The sequence below is a fragment of the Chiloscyllium plagiosum genome, unplaced genomic scaffold, assembly GCF_037043375.1.
Source record: "Chiloscyllium plagiosum isolate Xiang-an unplaced genomic scaffold, Cpla_swu_hap1 HiC_scaffold_14, whole genome shotgun sequence".
Lineage (NCBI taxonomy): Eukaryota > Metazoa > Chordata > Chondrichthyes > Orectolobiformes > Hemiscylliidae > Chiloscyllium > Chiloscyllium plagiosum.
Window position 1 is genome coordinate 3,406,208 of NW_028270152.1, and position 23,366 is coordinate 3,429,573.

Consider the following 23,366-nt stretch of genomic DNA (forward strand, 5'->3'; position numbering starts at 1 on the left):
CACAGGAGAGATGGCAGAGAACTGGAAGATAATCAATGTGGTACCATTATTTAAGAAGGGAGCAAGGGAACTACAGGCTAGTCAGTGTCAGCTCAGTGGTGGAGAAATTATTAGAAACAATTCTGATGGACAGAATTAATCTGCATTTGGAGAAGCAGGGACTCACCAAGAACAGCTAGAATGGCTTTGTTAAAAGGAAGTCGTGTCTGACCGACTTGATTGAATTTTCCGAAGAGGTGACCAGCTGTGTAGGTGAGGGCAATGCTTCTGATTTAGTCTTCTTGGACTTCAACAAGGCTTTGATAGGATCCTGTATGGGAGGCTGATAACAGAGGTAAGATGTGGTTCTGTTCGCCGAGCTGGAAGTTTTTGTTGCAACGAGCAATGAGCACCCGAGCTACAAATCTTCTCACAAACTTTGAACAGAGGTAAGAGTCCATGGGATCCAAGGAAATTTGGCTCATTGGATCCAGAATTGGCTGGATGGCAGGAGGTAGAGGCTGATGGTTGACAGCTGTTTATTTAACAAGAAACTTATATCCAGTGGGGTTCCATAGGGATCAGTGTTGGGGCCCTTGTTGTTTGTGGTTTGTATAAATAATTTAAACTGAATGTAGGAGGGTTGATCACTAAGTTTGTGGATAATATGAAAATTGATGTCCTAGTAAATAGTGAGGAGGATAGTCTTAGATTACAGGAAGATATAAACAGGCTGATTGGTTAGGCCAATCAGTGACAAATGGAATTCAATTTCGACAAATGTGAGGTAAATGAATATGGTTAGGACAAACAAGGCAAGGGAATACATGATGAACAGTAGGACCCTGGGATCAGGGGCACCTTAATGTGCATGTTCACAAGTCCCTTAAGGTATCAGGACAGGTAGATAAAGTGGTTAAGAAGGCATACTTGCCTTGATTAACCAAGGTATAGAGTTTAAGAGCAGGGAGATTATGCTGGATCTGTGCAATAAGTTGATTAGGCTGCTGCTGGAGTGTTGTGTGCAGTTCTGGAATCCACATTATTGGACTGATGTGATTGCAATGGAGAAGATGCAGAGGGGATTTTTTTTAATCTATCCACTCATGAAACATGGGCATCGCTGGCTGGGCCCAGCATTTATTACCCGTCCCTAGTTGCTCCTTCTGAAGGTGGTAGTGAGTTGCTTTCTTGAACAGCTACATTCTATATGCTTTGTGTAAGCCCACAATGTCCTTAGGGAAGGAATTCCAGGATTTTGACCCAGCGACACTGAAAGAAAGGTGATATGTTTCCAAGTTGGAATGGTGAGCGGCTTGGAGGGAAACCTACAGGGGGTGGTGCTCCCATGTATCTGCTGTGCTTTGAGATCGTGGGTTTGGAAAGGTGCCGCCTGAGGATCTTTGGTGAATGTCTGCAAGGCATCTTGTAAATACTAGACACTGCTGCTACTGAGCATCACTGGTGGAGGGATGTTTGTGGATATGGTGCCAATCAAGCGGCTGCATTGTCCCGGATGGTGTCAAGCTTCTTGAGCTGCCCCCATCCAGAGCAAGTGGGGAGGATTCCATCACACTCCTGACTTGTGCCTTGTAGATGGTGGACAGGCTTTGGGGAGTCAGGAGGTGGGGTTACTAGCTGCAGGATTCCTAGTCTCTGAATGTAACCCCCCACCCCCAACCCCTTCCCTAGCCAATGCGTTTGATGTGACAAGTTGAGTTAAGTTTCAGGTCCATCCTCAGGAGGTTAGTTGTGGAGATTCAGTGATGACAACACTAGTGAATGTCATAGAATCATAGGGTCATGGAGATGTACAGCATGGAGGTTGCACCTTAGGTATCTTTTATATCTTTCCCCTCTCACCCTAAACCTATGCCCTCTAGTTCTGGACTCCCTGGCCCCAGGGAAAAAACTTTGTCTATTTACCCTATCCATGCCCCTCATGATTTTGTAAACCTCTATAAGGTCATCCCTTAGCCTCCGACGCTCCAGGGAAAACAGCCCCAGCCTGTTCAGTCTCTCCCTGTAGCTCAAACCCTCCAACCCTGGCAACATCCTTGTAGATCTTTTCTGAACCCTTTCAAGTTGCACAACATCCTTCCTATAGGAAGGAGACCAGAATTGCAGGCAATATTCCAACAGTGGCCTAACCAATGTCCTGTATAGCCGCAACATGACCTCCCAACTCCTGTACTCAATACACTGACCAATAAAGGAAAGCTTACCAAACGCCACCTTCACTATCCTATCTACCTGCAACTCCACTTTCAAGGTGCTAAGAACTTGCACTCCAAGGTCTCTTTGTTCAGCAACACTCCCTAGGACCTTACCGCTAAGATTTGCTCTCCCAAAATGGAGCACCTCCAATTTATCTCAAGGGGTGGTGTTTAGATTGTCTTTTATCAGTGATGGTCATTGCCTGGCACTGCTGTGGTGCAAACGTAATTTTCACCTTGTCAGCCCAAATCCAGCTATTGTCCTGATATTATTACATTTGGTCATAGACTGCTTCAGTATCTGCAGAGTTACGAATGTTGCTGAACATTCAGTGAATATCCTCACTTCTGACTCTATGATGGAGGGTGGTGAGAATCTGAATCACTGCCTGTAAGGGTGGGAGAGGCAGAAACTCTCAGAACATTTAAGAAATATTTAGATATACATGATCAATCCCTCGGTATACACGGCTGGAAACTGGGATTAGAACAATTAGGTGAATGTTTTTAACCGGCACTGCGATGGGCTGAAGAACCTCTATATACACTGTAGACCTCCATGGCTGTATGTTGCAAATGGCATGGTAGGTTTGAAGGGCCAAATGGCCTACTCCTGAACCTATTTTCTCTGTTTCTAATTGGAGCTGCGATGACGAACATTAGTTATATGGAAGAGCTGGAGTCATGGGTTTGAGTTGTGATGTCTGGATTCACATGGGGCTTGGAAGATGTAAAGACCCCGAGATACCAATGATCAGGGGACCCAGAGTCAGACTCCTGTTTCCTCTCACAACCTACACTTCGACCTGTTTCTGTACCTTCACCAAATGTAATGATTGGACATTGTGGTCCCTTCAGAAATAGAAGTCACATTCATTATTTTCCATTCTGATGAGACCTTCCCTCGGAATTTTGAAAAATTAATTCCAAAGCATCTCCAACCTCAGCAGCCACTTCCATTCAGGCCTTAGGGTGAAGTCCTTCAGGACCAGGGCATTGGTCTGGTTTTACTTCCATTAAATCTTTCAGCATCATTTCCCTGGTGGTTGTCATTGTTTTAAGTTCCTCCCTCCTCTGAGTCACACTTATTTTGAATAAGTTATTCATACTCTCTATTGTGAAAACAGACACAAAATATCTGTTCAATTGATCTACCTTATCCCTTCTATGATTCTATTAGTCGCCCTTTGCTATGAGTGATGTGCTGCCTGGGTCTTTACCTTCCACTTACCTTTGTGCACTTTAGGCATATTTTCTTTCAGTTTTACACTGTCTTTCACTCCCTTAGTTAGCCTTGCATGGTGCATCCTTCCTTTAGAAGCTGCTATTCTGATTGAAATAAACATTTCCTGGGTATTCTGAATATCTCTTTAAACATCTAGCATTGTATCACTTTAATGTAGTTTTCCAGTTTATCTTAGCTAGCGTCAAGCCGTGTTTAAGCTTAAAACAGTAGTCTTAGATCCATTCTGCTCTCCCTCAAATTCACACTCACATTCATGTAGGCAGGTTTTTGACAGCCAATGGCAGTCAGGTGTGAGGACTGTGCTGGAGTAGTCTCTCCAGTTTCAAGAGAACCTCAGTTGTAACATCCCCATGGTCACCCTGGCTTTGTCCAACCATCTCAACATTGAATACATTGGGCTGCAGACTTCCCTAATCACATGGGTTTGTGAGCAGGAACAGCAGAAATTGCTGGACAAACTCAGCAGGTCTGGCAGCATCTGTGGAGAGAAAGCGGAGTTAACATTTTGAGTCCGGTGATCCTTCTTCAGACCCTTTTCCCAGCTTCTGTCATTCTTTGTTTTATTTTAGAATTTATGAGCAACATCTGATGTATTTGTTTCTCTCCTCAGGACTCTGATCCATGGAGACAAGAAAGGAGGGTTCAGTATTTTCTGGGCAGATGATGGCTTGGATACAGGTCCCATTCTCATGCAGAAAGAATGTGAGGTGTTTCCTGATGACACCATCAGCACGCTGTACAACCGATTCCTCTTCCCCGAAGGAATTAAAGGCATGGTACGGCTCATTCAAACAGTATCAGGTGATGCTGCTGCTTACAGACAGACTGTAACGTAGGAAGCACCCCAGGAAATGTGCACACAGCACGATCCCACCAACAGTAAAGTGACATTGGGAAGCTTTGAATTTGTTTGAGTGATGTTGACTGAAGTATCAATATTGGTGTACTCTTGGACCTTTGACAGACATGATTTCAGCTTTACATTTTGCATTTTTGACAATCCAGTTGTGTGGGGTCCATTGACCAGAAGGTGACAAAACTATTCATCAAGGTGAGATGAATCCGAAACTAGAGTCCTAATATAAATAAAGGGAAAATTATGAGTTTGAGATGTAAGTCAACAATGATAGATTAGGGTACCTTGCTGAAAAGTTTGAGAGTGCATAGGCAACGGCTAATAGTTAAGGAACATTTCCATAAATACAACAATTATTCATTTATGTCTGCTGCAAAAATAATAGATTGCGGCACGGTGGCACAGTGGTTAGCACTGCTGCCTCACAGCGCCAGAGACCCAGGTTCAATTCCCACCTCAGGCGACTGACTGTGTGGAGTTTGTACGTTCTCCCCGTGTCTGCGTGGGTTTCCTCTGGGTGCTCTGGTTTCCTCCCACAGTCCAAAGATGTGCAGGGTCAGGTGAATTGGCCATACTAAATTGCCCGTAGTGTTAGATAAGGGGTAAATGTAGGGGTATGGGTGGGTTTCGCTTCGGCGGGTCGGTGTGGACTTGTTGGGCCGAAGGGCCTGTTTCCACACTGTAATCTAATCTAAAAAAAAATAGAGGAAAGGTCGTTCAACCATGGCTTACAAAATAAATTGGACCAATTTCAATATCATTCAACAGGATCTGGGAAACATAGACTGGGAGTAGTCACTCACAGGGCAGCCTCCATTTGGAAATGGGTGTCTCTTAGAAATAGCACAGTCAGAATTCAGGGCCAACGTGTCCCTCTCAGAGTGAAGGGCAAGGTAGTAGGTCCCAGGGATATCGAAAGTTTGACAAAGAAAAAGAAGGAAGCATATGTCAGATATGGGGCATTAAAAACAGGGGAGGCTCTTCAGTCGTCTAAAAAGGGAACTAGGAGGCAGAGAGGGCCCATGGGTATCGCTGATTGATGGCATCAAGGAAAGTTCCAGGACTTTTATGATTATATTAAGAATAAGGGGATCACAGAGAAAGAATGGGAACCATTAGAGACCAAAGAAGCAATCTGGGTGTAGATGCATTGGGCAAGGGTGAGGTCTTAAATGAATATGTCACATCTGTATTCACAGAGGAGAAAGACATTGTAGCTGGGGATTTAATTTGGGACGGTGAAGTTCTAGAGCACAGTAAGATGAATAAGGAGGCAGCATTAGATATTTTAGTGGGCATAAATCCCCATGGCCTGATGGATTGTATCCTAGGCTGCTATGGGAGCAAGGGAGGAGATTGCTGGGGCCCTGGCAGAGATATTTAATACCTCACCGGCCACAGGTGAAGGGCTGAATGACTCGAAGACAGTTAATGTGGTTCCTTTATTCAAAAAAGGCGCAGGGATAGGCCAGGTAATTACAAAGCAGTTACAGGTCATTCTGTTATAATGCACGCTCGTTAACACAAATTCAGGGTAACATTACATTTTTTACATTACATTACATTTTATATTACATTACATTACAGTGTGGAAACAGGCCCTTCGGCCCAACAAGTCCACACCGACCCGCCGAAATGCAACCCACCCATACCCCTACATTTACCCCTTACCTAACACTACGGGCAATTTAGCATGGCCAATTCACCTAACCTGCACATCTTTGGACTGTGGGAGGAAACTGGAGCACCCGGAGGAAACCCACGCAGACACGGGGAGAACGTGCAAACTCCACACAGTCAGTCGCCTGAGGCGGGAATTGAACCCGGGTCTCAGGCGCTGTGAGGCAGCAGTGCTAACCACTGTGCCACCGTGCCGCCCAAGTGCAAACTTTGAAAATGTGTGTTGGCTGTAACACGATTACGTTGCCAACATTTTAAGCATTGCTTCTAAAGCACGATTTTTCTATAACACGGGTTTTCACAAGAACAAAACCATCGCATCATCGAAGAACTGAGTGTAGTCTGATGTCAGTGGTAGGGAAATTATTGGAAACGTTCTGAAGGACAGTATTAATCAACACTTGGAAAGGTAGGGGTTGAGCAGGGATAATTAGCACATGGGGATCTTATTTGAGTATTTTAATGGGGATCTTATTTGAGTATTTTATTAGAACTTTTGAAAAACTAACTAAATATATTGATGAGGGTACTGCAGTAGCTGTGGTTTACATGGACTTCAATAAGGCCTTTGACAAAGTCCCATTTGGCAGGCTAATCCAAAAGGTAAGAGCCCATGGGACCCAAGGCACTTGGCAAACTGGATCCAAAACTGGCTTATGAGGAGAGACTGGATAGACTGGGTTTGTTTTCCCTGGACCAGAGGAGGCTGAGGAGAGGATTACATATACAATATCATGACAGGCATAGACAAAATCGATCATGTGAATCTTTTCCCTATGTCAGACTTATCTAAGGTCAGAGGGGATAGGTTAAAGGTGAGGAGCACGTGGTTTAGAGGAAATCTGAGGAAACATTTTTTCACCCTGAGGTTGGTAGAAATATGGACCGTGCTGCCTGAGAGGGTGGTGGGGGCTGGTACTCCCACAGCATTTAAGGAGCATCTGGATGAGCATTTACAATGGCAGAGCACAGTAGGCTATGGAGCAACTGCTGGCTAATGGGAGTAGTGTGGTTTGGTGTTTGTTGGTCGGTATAGGCATGGTGTGCTGAAGAGCTTGCTGCTATACTGTATGACTCTATGGCTCTAAATCACTGAGTATTTTCAAGAAATAAATAGATAAATTGTTAGAAGATAAAGGCATGAAGGGTTATGGAAATAATTTGTTCAGATGGAGGATCCTCCATGATCGAAGGGCCGAATGGCCTCTTCCTGCTCCTAGTTTCTGTGTTTCTATGTTTCCCCAGCTCGGCACTCTCTTTGGGACTGAGAGTCCTAGTTGTTTGCTGTAGTCCCACAGCCTACCCACTCAAAGCTGCAGACAGTAACCAGTACCAGCTACAGCTGAACTCGGGCAGATCAGGGGGATGGGGACAGCCTGCCGCTGGCCTGGACATTAACAAGCCCCTGTTTGACCGGTTTACAGGTTGAGTCAGTGGACCTCATCGCCACTGGGAAGGCCCCAAGAATCAACCAGCCTCCTGAGGGAGGAACTTACGAGGGCATTCAGAAGAAAGAAAATGCCAAGGTATTGCATTCTGTTTTGTTCGTTCAGGGTCAAATATTCCTTTATCTCCTGTTGTAAATGTTTATATGGTGTTTATGCTGGCATCATAGAAGGATGCTAAAAGGGCATAAATACTCATAACAGGCTGAGCGAGCTGGATTAACACCTGCAGAGGTATAGTCATTAACACAGGGCTCTGGAGGGGGGAGAGGGGTTACTGAGTGATAGTGAGAGGGAGCTGGATTAACATCAGGAGAGATGCAGTCAGTAACACAGGGCGCTATGGAGAGGGAGAGGGCTTACTGAGTGACAGTGTGAGGGAGCTGGATTAACATCAGCAGAGATACAGTCAGTAACACAGGGCGTTATGGAGAGGGAGAGGTGTTACTGAGTGACAGTGTGGGGGAACTGGATTAACATCAGCAGAGATACAGTCAGTAACACAGGGCGCTATGGAGAGGGAGAGGTGTTACTGAGTGACAGTGTGGGGGAACTGGATTAACATCAGCAGAGATACAGTCAGTAACACAGGGCGCTGGGGAGAGGGGTTACTGAGTGTCAGTATGAAGGAGCTGGATTAACATCTGTAACGATACTGTTAGTAACACACGTTCTGGGTGGAGGGGGGTTAGTGAGTGACAGTGTGAGGGAACTGGATTAACATCATGAGAGATGCAGTCAGTAACACAGGGTGCTGTGGGGATAGTGGTTAGTGAGTGACAGTGTGAGGGAGCTGGATTAACATCAGTAGAGATACAGTCGGTAACACAGGGTGCTGGGGGAGATGGGGGTTACTGAGTGACAGTGTGAGGGGGTAGCTGGATTAACATCAGGAGAGATACAGTCAGTAACACAGGTCTGTGTTGGGGGTGAGAGGGGTTACTGAGTGATAGTGTGAGGGAGCTGGATTAACATCTGTAGAGATACAGTCAGGGAGAGTTTTAAAGGAGATGTGTGAGGCAGGTTTTTTTACACAGAGGGTGGTAGGTGTTTGGGGAGGTGGTCATAGATATGATAGCGATGTTTAAGAGGCATTTAGACTGACACCTGAACAGGCAGGGAATAGAGGGCAGGTGGAATTAGTTTAGAATTGCATTTTGGTGAGCACAGACATGGTGGGCTGAAGGGTCTGTTCCTGTGCTGTACTGCTCTGTGCTGTATGTTCAATAAGGGTGAGAATTTTCAGTTCAACTTGCTGCTGGATTGGAAGTCAGTGAGAATGGGCAAACAGACTCTGTGTGAATGAGAAGATACAAAGCAGCCTCAGGTACCAGCAGGAGGAGGTTTGAGTAAGGACATGACTGGAGGGGATTGAATGGCCAGAGGATGACTGTCTTCATCATTGTGTCTCCTTGCAGATTAACTGGGATCAACCAGCAGAGGCCATTCACAACTGGATCCGAGGCAATGACAAGGTCCCTGGAGCCTGGTCGGAGGTGAATGGACACGTAAGTGTTGAGTAGAATAATGGTGAAGGAGGTGATCCAACTCGAGGGTCTCCATGGTGACAAAACAAGCCAAATGTTCAGGGAAAGCATTGGGCTAGTTGGTAAGGCCGTGCCTGACTGGGAAAATGACGGGCTGGGAATGGGGATTGGGGCACCGCACTCCCTTTCACTTTCAGGAGGTTCTCACTCACCCTGCTCCTTAAAGGGGATAGGTTCTAAACGGTTGGTGAAGAAGATGCCTCTGACTTGTAAGGGTCAGGAGACCTCCCCAGAGAGCTGCAGCTGAAGAATGGGCAGTTGTTCCCCAGACAGCGATGGTGCCAGATACTGGAAGGACATACTACAGGCAGCACTGAAACTCCTCCGGCAGTGCCAATAGGAGGATGGAAAAGTCAATAAACTGGTGGTCGAGACTCCAGGGGGATTTCATGCTGTTCTGGAAAGCTTGTAACACAACTCAGGAAAATCTTGACATGTGATTAGACCGGCACCTTTTCATACCTACCCTTGTGTTTGAAGAACCATTCAATGGAGGCATAGAATCATACAGCATAGAAACAGGCCCCTCACCCCACCAGGTCTATGCCTACTCCTGTTCCTATGTTCCTTCTAGACAGATACTCCCGATCATAGGAAGGAAATTTGATTATGTCACATGAACAGATTGAAATTGTTCGATTGCCTGGAAATAGCGAGTGTGTGGGTTGGTAAGAGATGCAATGGATAACAGAGATTGTTAGAGTGAAGTAGAAGGACCAGTTCACAAAGTAAACTTCCTAAATTTGACTTAACAATACTTCAAACACTAGGGCAGGTAGACACTTTCTGTATTTAGAAAAAAGGACGACAGGAAGATCTAGTAGGGCTACTTAGTGAGTGTAAGGAAATCTGGAGCAATCCACCTGGATGTTTGATGCTAGCTAGACATAATGTACAAATGGGACCCAGTGCCAAGAAACCAGCAGCCTTACCAGCCGAGAAACATGCTTCAGTAGAAACAAAGATTCAATACCTGCCGGAAAATTACTTCATTGACCCTCTCCCTTGCAGCTTGGGTTCATGGGTGATCTTTTTCCCCAGCTGGGCAGATCACCGAGATTCTGCATTGACAGAGAAAAGTAAATATAATCGTAACAACAGATTCAGATCCAATTCAACAACAGAAGTTGCTAGAAAACCTCTGCAAGTCTGGCAGCATCTGTGGAGGGAAATCAGAGTTAACGTTTTGGGTCCAGAGAAGGGTCACTGTGTTTAGATGATGGTATAAGATACAACAACAAAACATAGGGAGCGCATGAACGGCAATTAGAGAAACTGTTTAGGACCGTTGCTGTTTGCTTAATAATACACGTTGCCAAAAGTGAACTTATAAAAGCAAAAATAACTTACCTAAAACCTAGGGGAAATGAAGACGTTGCCACAATGGTAAAAGTGAACATTTTAGCAGAATTCCCTGATGTGGAAGCTTTGGAAAGGGTTGAGGGGAGATTTGCGAGGATGTTGCCTGGTATGGAGGGAAGGGCTTATGAGGAAAGGCTGAGGGACTTGAGCTGTTTTTGTTAGAGAGAAGAACGTTGAGGGGTGACTTAATTGAGACATATAAAACAATCAGAGGGTTAGACAGGGTGGACAGGGAGAGCCTTTTTCCAAGTATGGTGACGGCGAGCACGAGGGGGCACAGCTTTAAATGGAGGGGTGATAGATATAGGACAGATATTAGAGATAGGTTCTTTACTCAGAGAGTAGTAGGGGCATGGAATGCCCTGCCTGCAACAGTAGTAAACTTGCCAACTTTAAGGGCATTTAAATTGTCATTGGACAGGCATATGTACAAGAATGGAATAGTGTAGGATAGATGGGCTTCAGATTGGTTCCACAGGTCAGTGCAACATCGAGGGCCGAAGGGCCTGTACTGCGCTGGAATGTTCTGGGTTTCTATGATGGCACTTTGGCCCTTGGCCCATCTGCGTTCTGAGCTCTTAAAGTGACAATACAACAATATATCTGTCCAAAGGTAAATCTTGTAATGCTCAAAATGAAAGGATATGAACATTGCACAATAGCAGTACTAGTTAAATAAAGAAAAGTATTTTGAAGTTTATGAGAAAAGAGATAACACTGTAAATTCTACAAATACTGATGTTCAACAGACTGTATATTGTTTTGGTGATTTGAAACTTCTTCCAAATGTTGGTGTAACTTTCTGAAAGTGTGGGTTTTGTCCAGGTTGCTCTCGATTGTGCATGTATTGTCCTGTATTGGTTGTTATCTTGGTGTTCTATAGCTGCATCATTGATTGTATTCGCTTGTGTCTGTTTGGTAGGTTGGGATTTTGCTGTCAGCTGTGCTCTGTTAGTGCAGCTGTAAATAAATTTGGCTGTCCTGCCAGTGAACTTTAGATAGAATCCACACACCTTATTTGGGTTACATATATATAGCACAAGGAATCATTACAGTATCGATGTCAAACTGCAAGATGCCTGAGCTGACTTCTGTTGCTCCTCAACATTGCTCTGTTGGATGTTGTGACTCTGTAAGACACAGAAACATTGAATATAGAAGATAGGAGCAGGAATAGGCCATTCATCCCTTGAGCCCATTCCATAATTCAATATGATCATGGCTGATCATCAACCTCAATGCCCCAATCCCACCCCCTTTCCCCGCTCCCCCCCCCCCCCCCCCCCCCCCCCCCCCCCCATATCCCTTGATCCCATTAGCCACAAGAGCTACAGCTACCTCCTTCTTGAAAACGTCATGTTTTAGGTTTCTATGAGATTCCCCCTACCTCCCTTATTCTTCTGAACTCCAGTGAAAACTATCTTAACTGACTTGATCTCTCCTGAAACATCAGTCCCACCATCCCAGGAGTCAGCCTGGTAACTCTTCACTGCACACTCTCCACAGCAAAAACATCCTTCCTCAGATAAGGAGACCAAAACTGCACACAATACTCCAGGTGTGGTCATACCAAGGCCCTGTACAATTGCAGCAACGCATTCCTGTTCCTGTACCTGACTCCTCTCACTGTGAAGGCTAACACACAGCTTACCTTCTTCACTGCCTGCTGTACCTGCACGCTTACTCTCAGTGACTGGTGGACATGGACACCCAGGTCTTGTTGAACATTCCCCTCTCTCAATTTACTGCCACTCAGATAATAATCTGCCTTCCTGTACTTGCTCCCAAAGTGGCTAACCCCACATTGATCCACATTAAACTGCATCTGCCATGCATTAACCCACTCCCTCTGCCTGTCCCCATTACACTGAAACATCTCTGCATCCACCTCATAGCTCAGCCTCCCACCCAGCTTTGTGTTACCTGGAAACCTGGAGATATTGCATTTAGTTTCCTCATCGAAATCGTAAATATATATTGTGAACAGCTGGGGTCCCAGCGCTGACTCTTACAATATCCCACTAGACATTTATTCCCACTGTTTGTTTCATGTCAGGTAACCAAGTTTCTCCCTACTTTGATTTTATAATTTAAGCTCGGATGAGGGTCTTTGTCAAAAGTCTCTCCATTCTGCAGGCACCCTGCCTCTATTCCTGATGAAGGACTTTTGCCCGAAAGGTCAATTTTCCTGCTCCTCGGATGCTGCCTGACCTGCTGTGCTTTTCCAGCACCACTCTAATCTAGACTCTAGTTTCCAGCATCTGCAGTCCTTGCTTTGACCTAGGACTTTGTCAAAAGCCTTCGAAACTCCTAATAAACCTCATCTCCAGCAGCGTCCCTCCAACCCAATCAATGCTACAAGTTACTTCCTCAAAGAATTCTGGTAGATTTGTCAGGAATAACTTCCCCTTTGTAAATCTGGGTTCACTGTGCCCAATCCTGCCTCTGGTATGTGACTCAATGCGCCCCTTCAGACTCTCTGCCCTCTGTACCTGAGGCAGTTGTACACACACAGACTGATCATCTGTATCTTCTCTTGTTTAACGAGCAGTGTGTCCTGCATTTGGAGAACTGAGGTAGGTAAGGCCTGGCAGGAATAATCTCACTTGCTTTGCAAACATGATCTTTGCTGGAAGTGGTAAATCCAAGTGGCTGGCTGGACTTTCCGGGTTCCTTAGGGAAGGCGAAAAAGCTGCAAACACTAAATGTACTCCATTCACAATGTGTTCCATTCACAATGTGTTCCATTCACAATGTGCTCCATTCTCAATGTACTCCATTCACAATGTGCTCCATTCACAATGTGCTCCATTCTCAATGTACTCCATTCACAATGTGTTCCATTCACAATGTGCTCCATTCACAATGTGCTCCATTCTCAATGTACTCCATTCACAATGTGTTCCATTCACAATGTGCTCCATTCTCAATGTGATCCATTCTCAATGTGCTCCATTCACAATGTGTTCCATTCACAATGTGCTCCATTCTCAATGTACTCCATTCTCAATGTACTCCATTCACAATGTGCTCCATTCTCAATGTACTCCATTCTCAATGTGCTCCATTCACAATGTGCTCCATTCACAATGTGCTCCATTCTCAATGTACTCCATTCACAATGTGATCCATTCACAATGTGCTCCATTCTCAATGTACTCCATTCACAACGTGCTCCATTCACAATGTGCTCCATTCTCAATGTGCTCAATTCACAATGTATTCCATTCACAATGTGCTCCATTCTCAATGTACTCCATTCACAATGTGTTCCATTCACAATGTGCTCCATTCTCAATGTACTCCATTCTCAATGTACTCCATTCACAATGTGCTCCATTCTCAATGTACTCCATTCTCAATGTGCTCCATTCACAATGCGTTCCATTCTCAATGTACTCCATTCTCAATGTGCTCCATTCGCAATGTGTTCCATTCACAATGTGTTCCATTCTCAATGTGCTCCATTCTCAATGTACTCCATTCATAATTTGCTCCATTCTCATTGTACTCCATTCTCAATGTACTCCATTCACAATGTGCTCCATTCTCAATGTACCCCATTCTCAATGTGCTCCATTCACAATGTGCTCCATTCACAATGTGCTCCATTCACAATGTGCTCCATTCTCAATGTACTCCATTCTCAATGTGCTCCATTCACAATGTGTTCCATTCACAGTGTGCTCCATTCTCAATGTACTCCATTCACAATGTGTTCCATTCTCAATGTGCTCCATTCTCAATGTACTCCATTCACAATGTGCTCCATTCTCAATGTGCTCCATTTTCAATGTACTCCATTCACAATGTGCTCCATTCACAATGTGTTCCATTCACAATGTGTTCCATTCTCAATGTGCTCCATTCTCAATGTGCTCCATTAACAATGTACTCCATTCACAATGTGCTCCATTCACAATGTACTCCATTCTCAATGTGCTCCATTCACGATGTACTCCATTCACAAAGTGCTCCATTCACAATGTGTCCCATTCATAATGTGCTCCATTCTCAATGTGCTCCATTCACAATGTGTTCCATTCACAATGTACTCCATTCTCAATGTGCTCCATTCTCAATGTGCTCCATTCTCAATGTACTCCATTCACAATGTGCAGCATTTATTCCTGATGAAGGGCTTTTGCCCGAAACGTCGATTTTGCCTGTCCTCGGATGCTGCCTGAATTGTTGTGCTCTTCCAGCACCACTAATCCAGAATCTGGTTTCCAGCATCTGCAGTCATTGTTTTTACCTCCATTCATAATGTACTCCATTCTCAATGTGCTCCATTCACAATGTGTTCCTTTCACAATGTACTCTATTCTCAATGTGTTCCATTCACAATGTGCTCCATTCACAATGTACTCCATTCTCAATGTGCTCCATTCTCAATGTGCTCCATTCACAATGTGTTCCATTCACAATGTACTCCATTCTCAATATGCTCCATTCACAATGTGTTCAATTCACAATGTGCTCCATTCTCAATGTACTCCATTCTCAATGTGCTCCATTCACAATGTACTCCATTTACAATGTACTCCATTCTCAATGTGCTCCATTCACAATGTGCTCCATTCTCAAAGTACTCCATTTTCAATGTACTCCATTCTCAATGTACTCCATTCTCAATGTACTCCATTCACAATGTGTTCCATTCACAATGTGCTCCATTCTCAATGTACTCCATTCTCAATGTGCTCCATTCACAATGTGTTCCATTCACAATGTGTTCCATTCACAATGTGCTCCATTCTCAATGTGGTCCATTCACAATGTGTTCCATTCACAATGTGCTCCATTCTCAATGTACTCCATTCTCAATGTGCTCCATTCACAATGTGTTCCATTCACAATGTGTTCCATTCGCAATGTGCTCCATTCTCAATATACTCCATTCACAATGTATTCCAATCTCAATGTGCTCCATTCACAATGTGTTCCATTCACAATGTGCTCCATTCACAATGTGTTCCATTCACAATGTGCTCCATTCTCAATGTACTCCATTCTCAATGTTCTCCATTCACAATGTGCTCCATTTACAATGTACTCCATTCTCAATGTGCTCCATTCTTAATGTGCTCCATTCACAATGTACTCCATTCTCAATGTGTTCCATTCTCAATGTACTCCATTCTCAATGTGCTCCATTCACACTGTGTTCCCTTCACAATGTGCTCCATTCTCAATGGGCTCCATTCACAATGTACTCCATTCACAATGTGCTCCATTTACAATGTACTCCATTCTCAATGTGCTCCATTCACAATGTGCTCCATTCACAATGTAGTCCATTCTCAATGTGCTCCATTTTCAATGTACTCCATTCTCAATGTGCTCCATTCACAATGTGTTCCCTTCACAATGTGCCCCATTCTCAATGGGCTCCATTCACAATGTATTCCATTCACAATGTGCTCCATTTACAATGTGCTCCATTCTCAATGTACTCCATTCTCAATGTGCTCCATTCACAATGTGCTCCATTCACAATGTGCTCCATTCTCAATGTACTCCATTCACAATGTACTCCAATCTCAATGTACTCCATTCTCAATGTGCTACATTCACAATGTGTTCCATTCTCAATGTGCTCCATTCTCAATGGACTCCATTCACAATGTACTCCATTCACAATGTGCTCCATTCACAATGTGCTCCATTCTCAATGTACTCCATTCTCAATGTGCTCCATTCACAATGTGCTCCATTCACAATGTGCTCCATTCTCAATGTACTCCATTCACAATGTACTCCAATCTCAATGTACTCCATTCTCATTGTGCTCCATTCACAATGTGTTCCATTCACAATGTGCTCCATTCTCAAAGTACTCCATTCTCAATGTTCTCCATTCACAACGTGCTCCATTTACAATGTACTCCATTCTCAATGTGCTCCATTCTTAATGTGCTCCATTCACAATGTGCTCCATTCACAATGTACTCCATTCTCAATGTGCTCCATTCTCAATGTACTCCATTCTCAATGTGCTCCATTCACACTGTGTTCCCTTCACAATGTGCTCCATTCTCAATGGGCTCCATTCACAATGTACTCCATTCACAATGTGGTCCATTTACAATGTACTCCATTCTCAATGTGCTACATTCACAATGTGTTCCATTCACAATGTGCTCCATTCTCAATGGGCTCCATTCACAATGTACTCCATTCACAATGTGCTCCATTCACAATGTGCTCCATTCTCAATGTACTCCATTCTCAATGTGCTCCATTCACAATGTGCTCCATTCACAATGTGCTCCATTCTCAATGTACTGCATTCACAATGTGCTCCATTCTCAATGTGCTCCATTCTGAATGTACTCCATTCTCAATGTGCTCCATTCTGAATGTACTCCATTGACAATGTGCTCCATTCACAATGTGCTCCATTCACAATGTACTCCATTCACAAGGTACTCCATTCTCAATGTGCTCCATTCATAATGTATTCCATTCTCAATGTGCTCCATTCTCAATGTGCTCCATTCTCAAAGTACTCCATTCTCAATGTGCTCCATTCACAATGTGCTCCATTCTCAATGTGCTCCATTCACAATGTGCTCCATTCACAATGTACTCCATTCTCAATGTGCTCCATTCACAATGTGTTCCATTCACAAGGTGCTCCATTCTCAATGTACTCCATTCTCAATGTACTCCATTCTCAATGTGCTACATTCACAATGTGCTCCATTCACAATGTACTCCATTCTCAATGTGCTCCAATCACAATGTGCTCCATTCACAATGTAGTCCATTCTCAATGTGCTCCATTCTCAATGTACTCCATTCTCAATGTACTCCAATCACAATGTGCTCCATTCACAATGTAGTCCATTCTCAATGTGCTCCATTCTCAATGTACTCCATTCTCAATGTACTCCATTCACACTGTACACCATTCACAATGTACGCCATTCTCAATGTATTCCATTCTCAATGCGCTCTATTCACAATGTACTCCATTCACAATGTGCTCCATTAACAAAGTGCTCCATTCACAATGTGCTCCATTCTCAATGTACTCCATTCTAAATGTGCTCCATTCACACTGTACGCCATTCACAATGTACGCCATTCTCAATGTACTCCATTCTCAATGTGCCCTATTCAATGTACTCCATTCACAATGTGCTCCATTCACAAAGTGCTCCATTCACAATGTACTCCATTCTCAATGTACTCCATTCTCAATTTGCTCCATTCAAAAAGTACATCATTCTCAAAGTGCTCCATTCACAATGTGCTCCATTCTCAATGTACTCCATTCACAATGTACTCCAATCACAATGAACTCCATTAACAATGTGCTCCATTCTCAATGTGCTCCATTCTCAATGTGCTCCATTCTCAATGTGCTCCATTCACAATGTGTTCCATTCACAATGTGCTCCATTCACAATGTGTTCCATTCTCAATGTGCTCCATTCACAATGTGCTCCATTCACAATGTGCTCCATTCTCAATGTGCTCCATTCACAATGTGCTCCATTCATAATGTGCTCCATTCACAATGTGTTCCATTCACAATGTGCTCCATTCACAATGTACTCCATTCACAATGTGCTCCATTCACAAGGTACTCCATTCACAATGTGCTCCATTCTCAATGTACTCCATTCACAATGTCCTCCAATCACAATGAACTCCATTCACTATGTGCTCCATTCACAATGTGCTCCATTCTCAATGTGCTCCATTCTCAATGTACTGCATTCACAATGTGTTCCATTCACAATGTGCTCCATTCTCAATGGGCTCCATTCACGATGTGTTCCATTCACAATGTGCTACATTCACAATGTGTTCCATTCACAATGTGCTCCATTCTCAATATGCTCCATTCACAATGTGCTCTATTCTCAATATGCTCCATTCACAATGTACTCCATTCTCAAAGTGCTCCATTCACAATGTAATCCATTCTCAATCTGTTCCATTCTCAATGTACTCCATTCTCAATGTGCTCCATTCTCAATGTACTCCATTCACAATGTGCTCCAATCACAATGTGCTCCATTCACAATGTGCTCCATTCACAATGCGTTCTATTCACAATGTGCTCCATTCGCAATGTGCTCCATTCACAATGTGCTCCATTCACAATGTGCTCCATTCACATTGTGATCCATTCTCAATGTGTTCCATTCACAATGTACCTCATTCACAATGTGCTCCATTCACAATGTGCTCCATTCACAATGTGCTCCATTCACAATGTATCTCATTCACAATGTGCTCCATTCACAATGTGCTCCATCCACAATGTGCTCCATTCACAATGTACCTCATTCACAATGTGCTCCAGTCTAAATGTGCTCCATTCTCAATGTGGTCCATTCACAATGTTCGCCATTCACAATGTGCTCCATTCACAATGGGCTCCATTCACAATGTGCTCCATTCACAATGTGCTACATTCACAATGTGTGCCATTGTCAATGTTCTCCATTCAGAATGTACTCCATTCATAATGTGCTCCATTCACAATGTGCTCCATACACAATGTGCTCCATTCTCAATGTGCTCTATTCACAATGTGATCCATTCACAATGTGCTCCATTCACAATGTGCTCCATTCTCAATGTGCTCCATTCTCAATGTGCTCCATCACAATGTGCTCCATTCACAATGTGTTCCATCCTCAATGTGCTCCATTCTCAATGTGTTCCAATCACAATGTGCTCCATTCACAATGTGCTTCATTCACAATGTGTCCCATTCTCAATGTACTCCATTCACAATGTGTTCCATTCACAATGTGCTCCATTCTCAATTACTCCATTCTCAATGTGCTCTATTCACAACGTGTTCCATTCACAATGTGCTCCATTCTCAATGTACTCCATTCTCAATGTGCTACATTCACAATGCGCTCCATTTACAATGTACTCCATTCTCAATGTGCTCCATTCACAATGTGCTCCATTCACGATGTACTCCATTCTCAATGTGCTCCATTCTCAATGTACTCCATTCTCAATGTGCTCCATTCACAATGTGTTCCATTCACAATGTGCTCCATTCTCAATGTGCTCCATTCACGATGTACTCCTTTCTCAATGTACTCCATTCTCAATGTGCTCCATTCACAATGTGTTCCATTCTCAATGTCCTCCATTCTAAATGTGCTCCATTCGCAATGTGTTCCATTCACAATGTGCTCCATTCTCAATGGGCTTCATTCACAATGTACTCCATTCACAATGTGCTCCATTCACAATGTACTCCATTCTCAATGTGCTACATTCACAATGTGCTCCTTTCACAATATGCTCCATTCACAATGTACTCCATTCACAATGTACTCCATTCTCAATGTGCTCCATTCTCAATGTGCTCCAATTACAATGTGTTCCATTCACAATGTGTTCCATTCACAATGTGCTGCATTGTCAATGGGCTCCATTCACAATATGCTCCATTCACAATGTACTCCATTCTCAATCTGCTCCATTCACAATGTGCTCCATTCACAATGTACCTCATTCTCAATGTGCTCCATTCACAATGTGCTACATTCACAATGTATTCCATTCACAATGTGCTCTATTCTCAATGTGCTCCATTCACGATGTGTTCCATTCACAATGTGCTCCATTCTCAAAGTGCTCCATTCACAATGCGTTCCATTCTCAATGTACTCCATTCTCAATGTGCACCATTCACAATGTACTCCATTCACAATGTGCTCCATTCACAATGTGCTCCATTCACAATGTACTCCATTCTCAATGTACTCCATTCTAAATGTGCTCCATTCACACTGTACACCATTCACAATGTGCTCCATTCTCAATGTGCTCCATTCTCAATGTGCTCCATTCTCAATGTACTCCATTCACAATGTGCAGCATTTATTCCTGATGAAGGGCTTTTGCCCGAAACGTCGATTTTGCCTGTCCTCGGATGCTGCCTGAATTGTTGTGCTCTTCCAGCACCACTAATCCAGAATCTGGTTTCCAGCATCTGCAGTCATTGTTTTTACCTCCATTCATAATGTACTCCATTCTCAATGTGCTCCATTCACAATGTGTTCCTTTCACAATGTACTCTATTCTCAATGTGTTCCATTCACAATGTGCTCCATTCACAATGTACTCCATTCTCAATGTGCTCCATTCTCAATGTGCTCCATTCACAATGTGTTCCATTCACAATGTACTCCATTCTCAATATGCTCCATTCACAATGTGTTCAATTCACAATGTGCTCCATTCTCAATGTACTCCATTCTCAATGTGCTCCATTCACAATGTACTCCATTTACAATGTACTCCATTCTCAATGTGCTCCATTCACAATGTGCTCCATTCTCAAAGTACTCCATTTTCAATGTACTCCATTCTCAATGTACTCCATTCTCAATGTACTCCATTCACAATGTGTTCCATTCACAATGTGCTCCATTCACAATGTGTTCCATTCACAATGTGCTCCATTCTCAATGTACTCCATTCTCAATGTTCTCCATTCACAATGTGCTCCATTTACAATGTACTCCATTCTCAATGTGCTCCATTCTTAATGTGCTCCATTCACAATGTACTCCATTCTCAATGTGTTCCATTCTCAATGTACTCCATTCTCAATGTGCTCCATTCACACTGTGTTCCCTTCACAATGTGCTCCATTCTCAATGGGCTCCATTCACAATGTACTCCATTCACAATGTGCTCCATTTACAATGTACTCCATTCTCAATGTGCTCCATTCACAATGTGCTCCATTCACAATGTAGTCCATTCTCAATGTGCTCCATTTTCAATGTACTCCATTCTCAATGTGCTCCATTCACAATGTGTTCCCTTCACAATGTGCCCCATTCTCAATGGGCTCCATTCACAATGTATTCCATTCACAATGTGCTCCATTTACAATGTGCTCCATTCTCAATGTACTCCATTCTCAATGTGCTCCATTCACAATGTGCTCCATTCTCAATGTACTCCATTCTCAATGTGCTCCATTCACAATGTGCTCCATTCACAATGTGCTCCATTCTCAATGTACTGCATTCACAATGTGCTCCATTCTCAATGTGCTCCATTTTCAATGTACTCCATTCTCAATGTGCTCCATTCTGAATGTACTCCATTGACAATGTGCTCCATTCACAATGTGCTCCATTCACAATGTACTCCATTCACAAGGTACTCCATTCTCAATGTGCTCCATTCATAATGTATTCCATTCTCAATGTGCTCCATTCTCAATGTGCTCCATTCTCAAAGTACTCCATTCTCAATGTGCTCCATTCACAATGTGCTCCATTCTCAATGTGCTCCATTCACAATGTGCTCCATTCACAATGTACTCCATTCTCAATATGCTCCATTCACAATGTGTTCCATTCACAAGGTGCTCCATTCTCAATGTACTCCATTCTCAATGTACTCCATTCTCAATGTGCTACATTCACAATGTGCTCCATTCACAATGTACTCCATTCTCAATGTGCTCCAATCACAATGTGCTCCATTCACAATGTAGTCCATTCTCAATGTGCTCCATTCTCAATGTACTCCATTCTCAATGTACTCCATTCACAATGTGCTCCATTCACAATGTACTCCATTCTCAATGTACTCCATTCTAAATGTGCTGCATTCAAACTGTACACCATTCACAATGTACGCCATTCTCAATGTATTCCATTCTCAATGCGCTCTATTCACAATGTACTCCATTCACAATGTGCTCCATTAACAAAGTGCTCCATTCACAATGTGCTCCATTCTCAATGTACTCCATTCTAAATGTGCTCCATTCACACTGTACGCCATTCACAATGTACGCCATTCTCAATGTACTCCATTCTCAATGTGCCCTATTCAATGTACTCCATTCACAATGTGCTCCATTCACAAAGTGCTCCATTCACAATGTACTCCATTCTCAATGTACTCCATTCTCAATTTGCTCCATTCAAAAAGTACATCATTCTCAAAGTGCTCCATTCACAATGTGCTCCATTCTCAATGTACTCCATTCACAATGTACTCCAATCACAATGAACTCCATTAACAATGTGCTCCATTCTCAATGTGCTCCATTCTCAATGTGCTCCATTCTCAATGTGCTCCATTCACAATGTGTTCCATTCACAATGTGCTCCATTCACAATGTGTTCCATTCTCAATGTGCTCCATTCACAATGTGCTCCATTCACAATGTGCTCCATTCTCAATGTGCTCCATTCACAATGTGCTCCATTCATAATGTGCTCCATTCACAATGTGTTCCATTCACAATGTGCTCCATTCACAATGTACTCCATTCACAATGTGCTCCATTCACAAGGTACTCCATTCACAATGTGCTCCATTCTCAATGTACTCCATTCACAATGTCCTCCAATCACAATGAACTCCATTCACTATGTGCTCCATTCACAATGTGCTCCATTCTCAATGTGCTCCATTCTCAATGTACTGCATTCACAATGTGTTCCATTCACAATGTGCTCCATTCTCAATGGGCTCCATTCACGATGTGTTCCATTCACAATGTGCTACATTCACAATGTGTTCCATTCACAATGTGCTCCATTCTCAATATGCTCCATTCACAATGTGCTCTATTCTCAATATGCTCCATTCACAATGTACTCCATTCTCAAAGTGCTCCATTCACAATGTAATCCATTCTCAATCTGTTCCATTCTCAATGTACTCCATTCTCAATGTGCTCCATTCTCAATGTACTCCATTCACAATGTGCTCCAATCACAATGTGCTCCATTCACAATGTGCTCCATTCACAATGCGTTCTATTCACAATGTGCTCCATTCGCAATGTGCTCCATTCACAATGTGCTCCATTCACAATGTGCTCCATTCACATTGTGATCCATTCTCAATGTGTTCCATTCACAATGTGTTCCATTCACAATGTACTCCATTCACAATGTGCTCCATTCACAATGTGCTCCATTCACAATGTGCTGCATTTACAATGTGCTCCATTCACAACGTGCTCCATTCACAATGTGCTCCAATCTCAATGTACTCCATTCT

At 43.3% G+C, this 23,366-nt stretch overlaps 1 protein-coding gene across 2 annotated transcripts in view; it reads left to right on the forward strand.

The window, feature by feature from the left end:
• Positions 1–23,366, forward strand: part of LOC122559232 (cytosolic 10-formyltetrahydrofolate dehydrogenase-like) — a 291,390-nt gene that overhangs the window by 21,415 nt on the left and 246,609 nt on the right. For both annotated transcript variants that reach the window (XM_087994041.1, XM_087994042.1), the window contains exons 4-6: positions 4,052–4,217; positions 7,402–7,503; positions 8,841–8,930. In XM_087994041.1, coding sequence (XP_087850167.1) covers positions 4,052–4,217; positions 7,402–7,503; positions 8,841–8,930 — 358 coding nt within the window. The remainder of the gene's footprint in view (positions 1–4,051; positions 4,218–7,401; positions 7,504–8,840; positions 8,931–23,366) is intronic.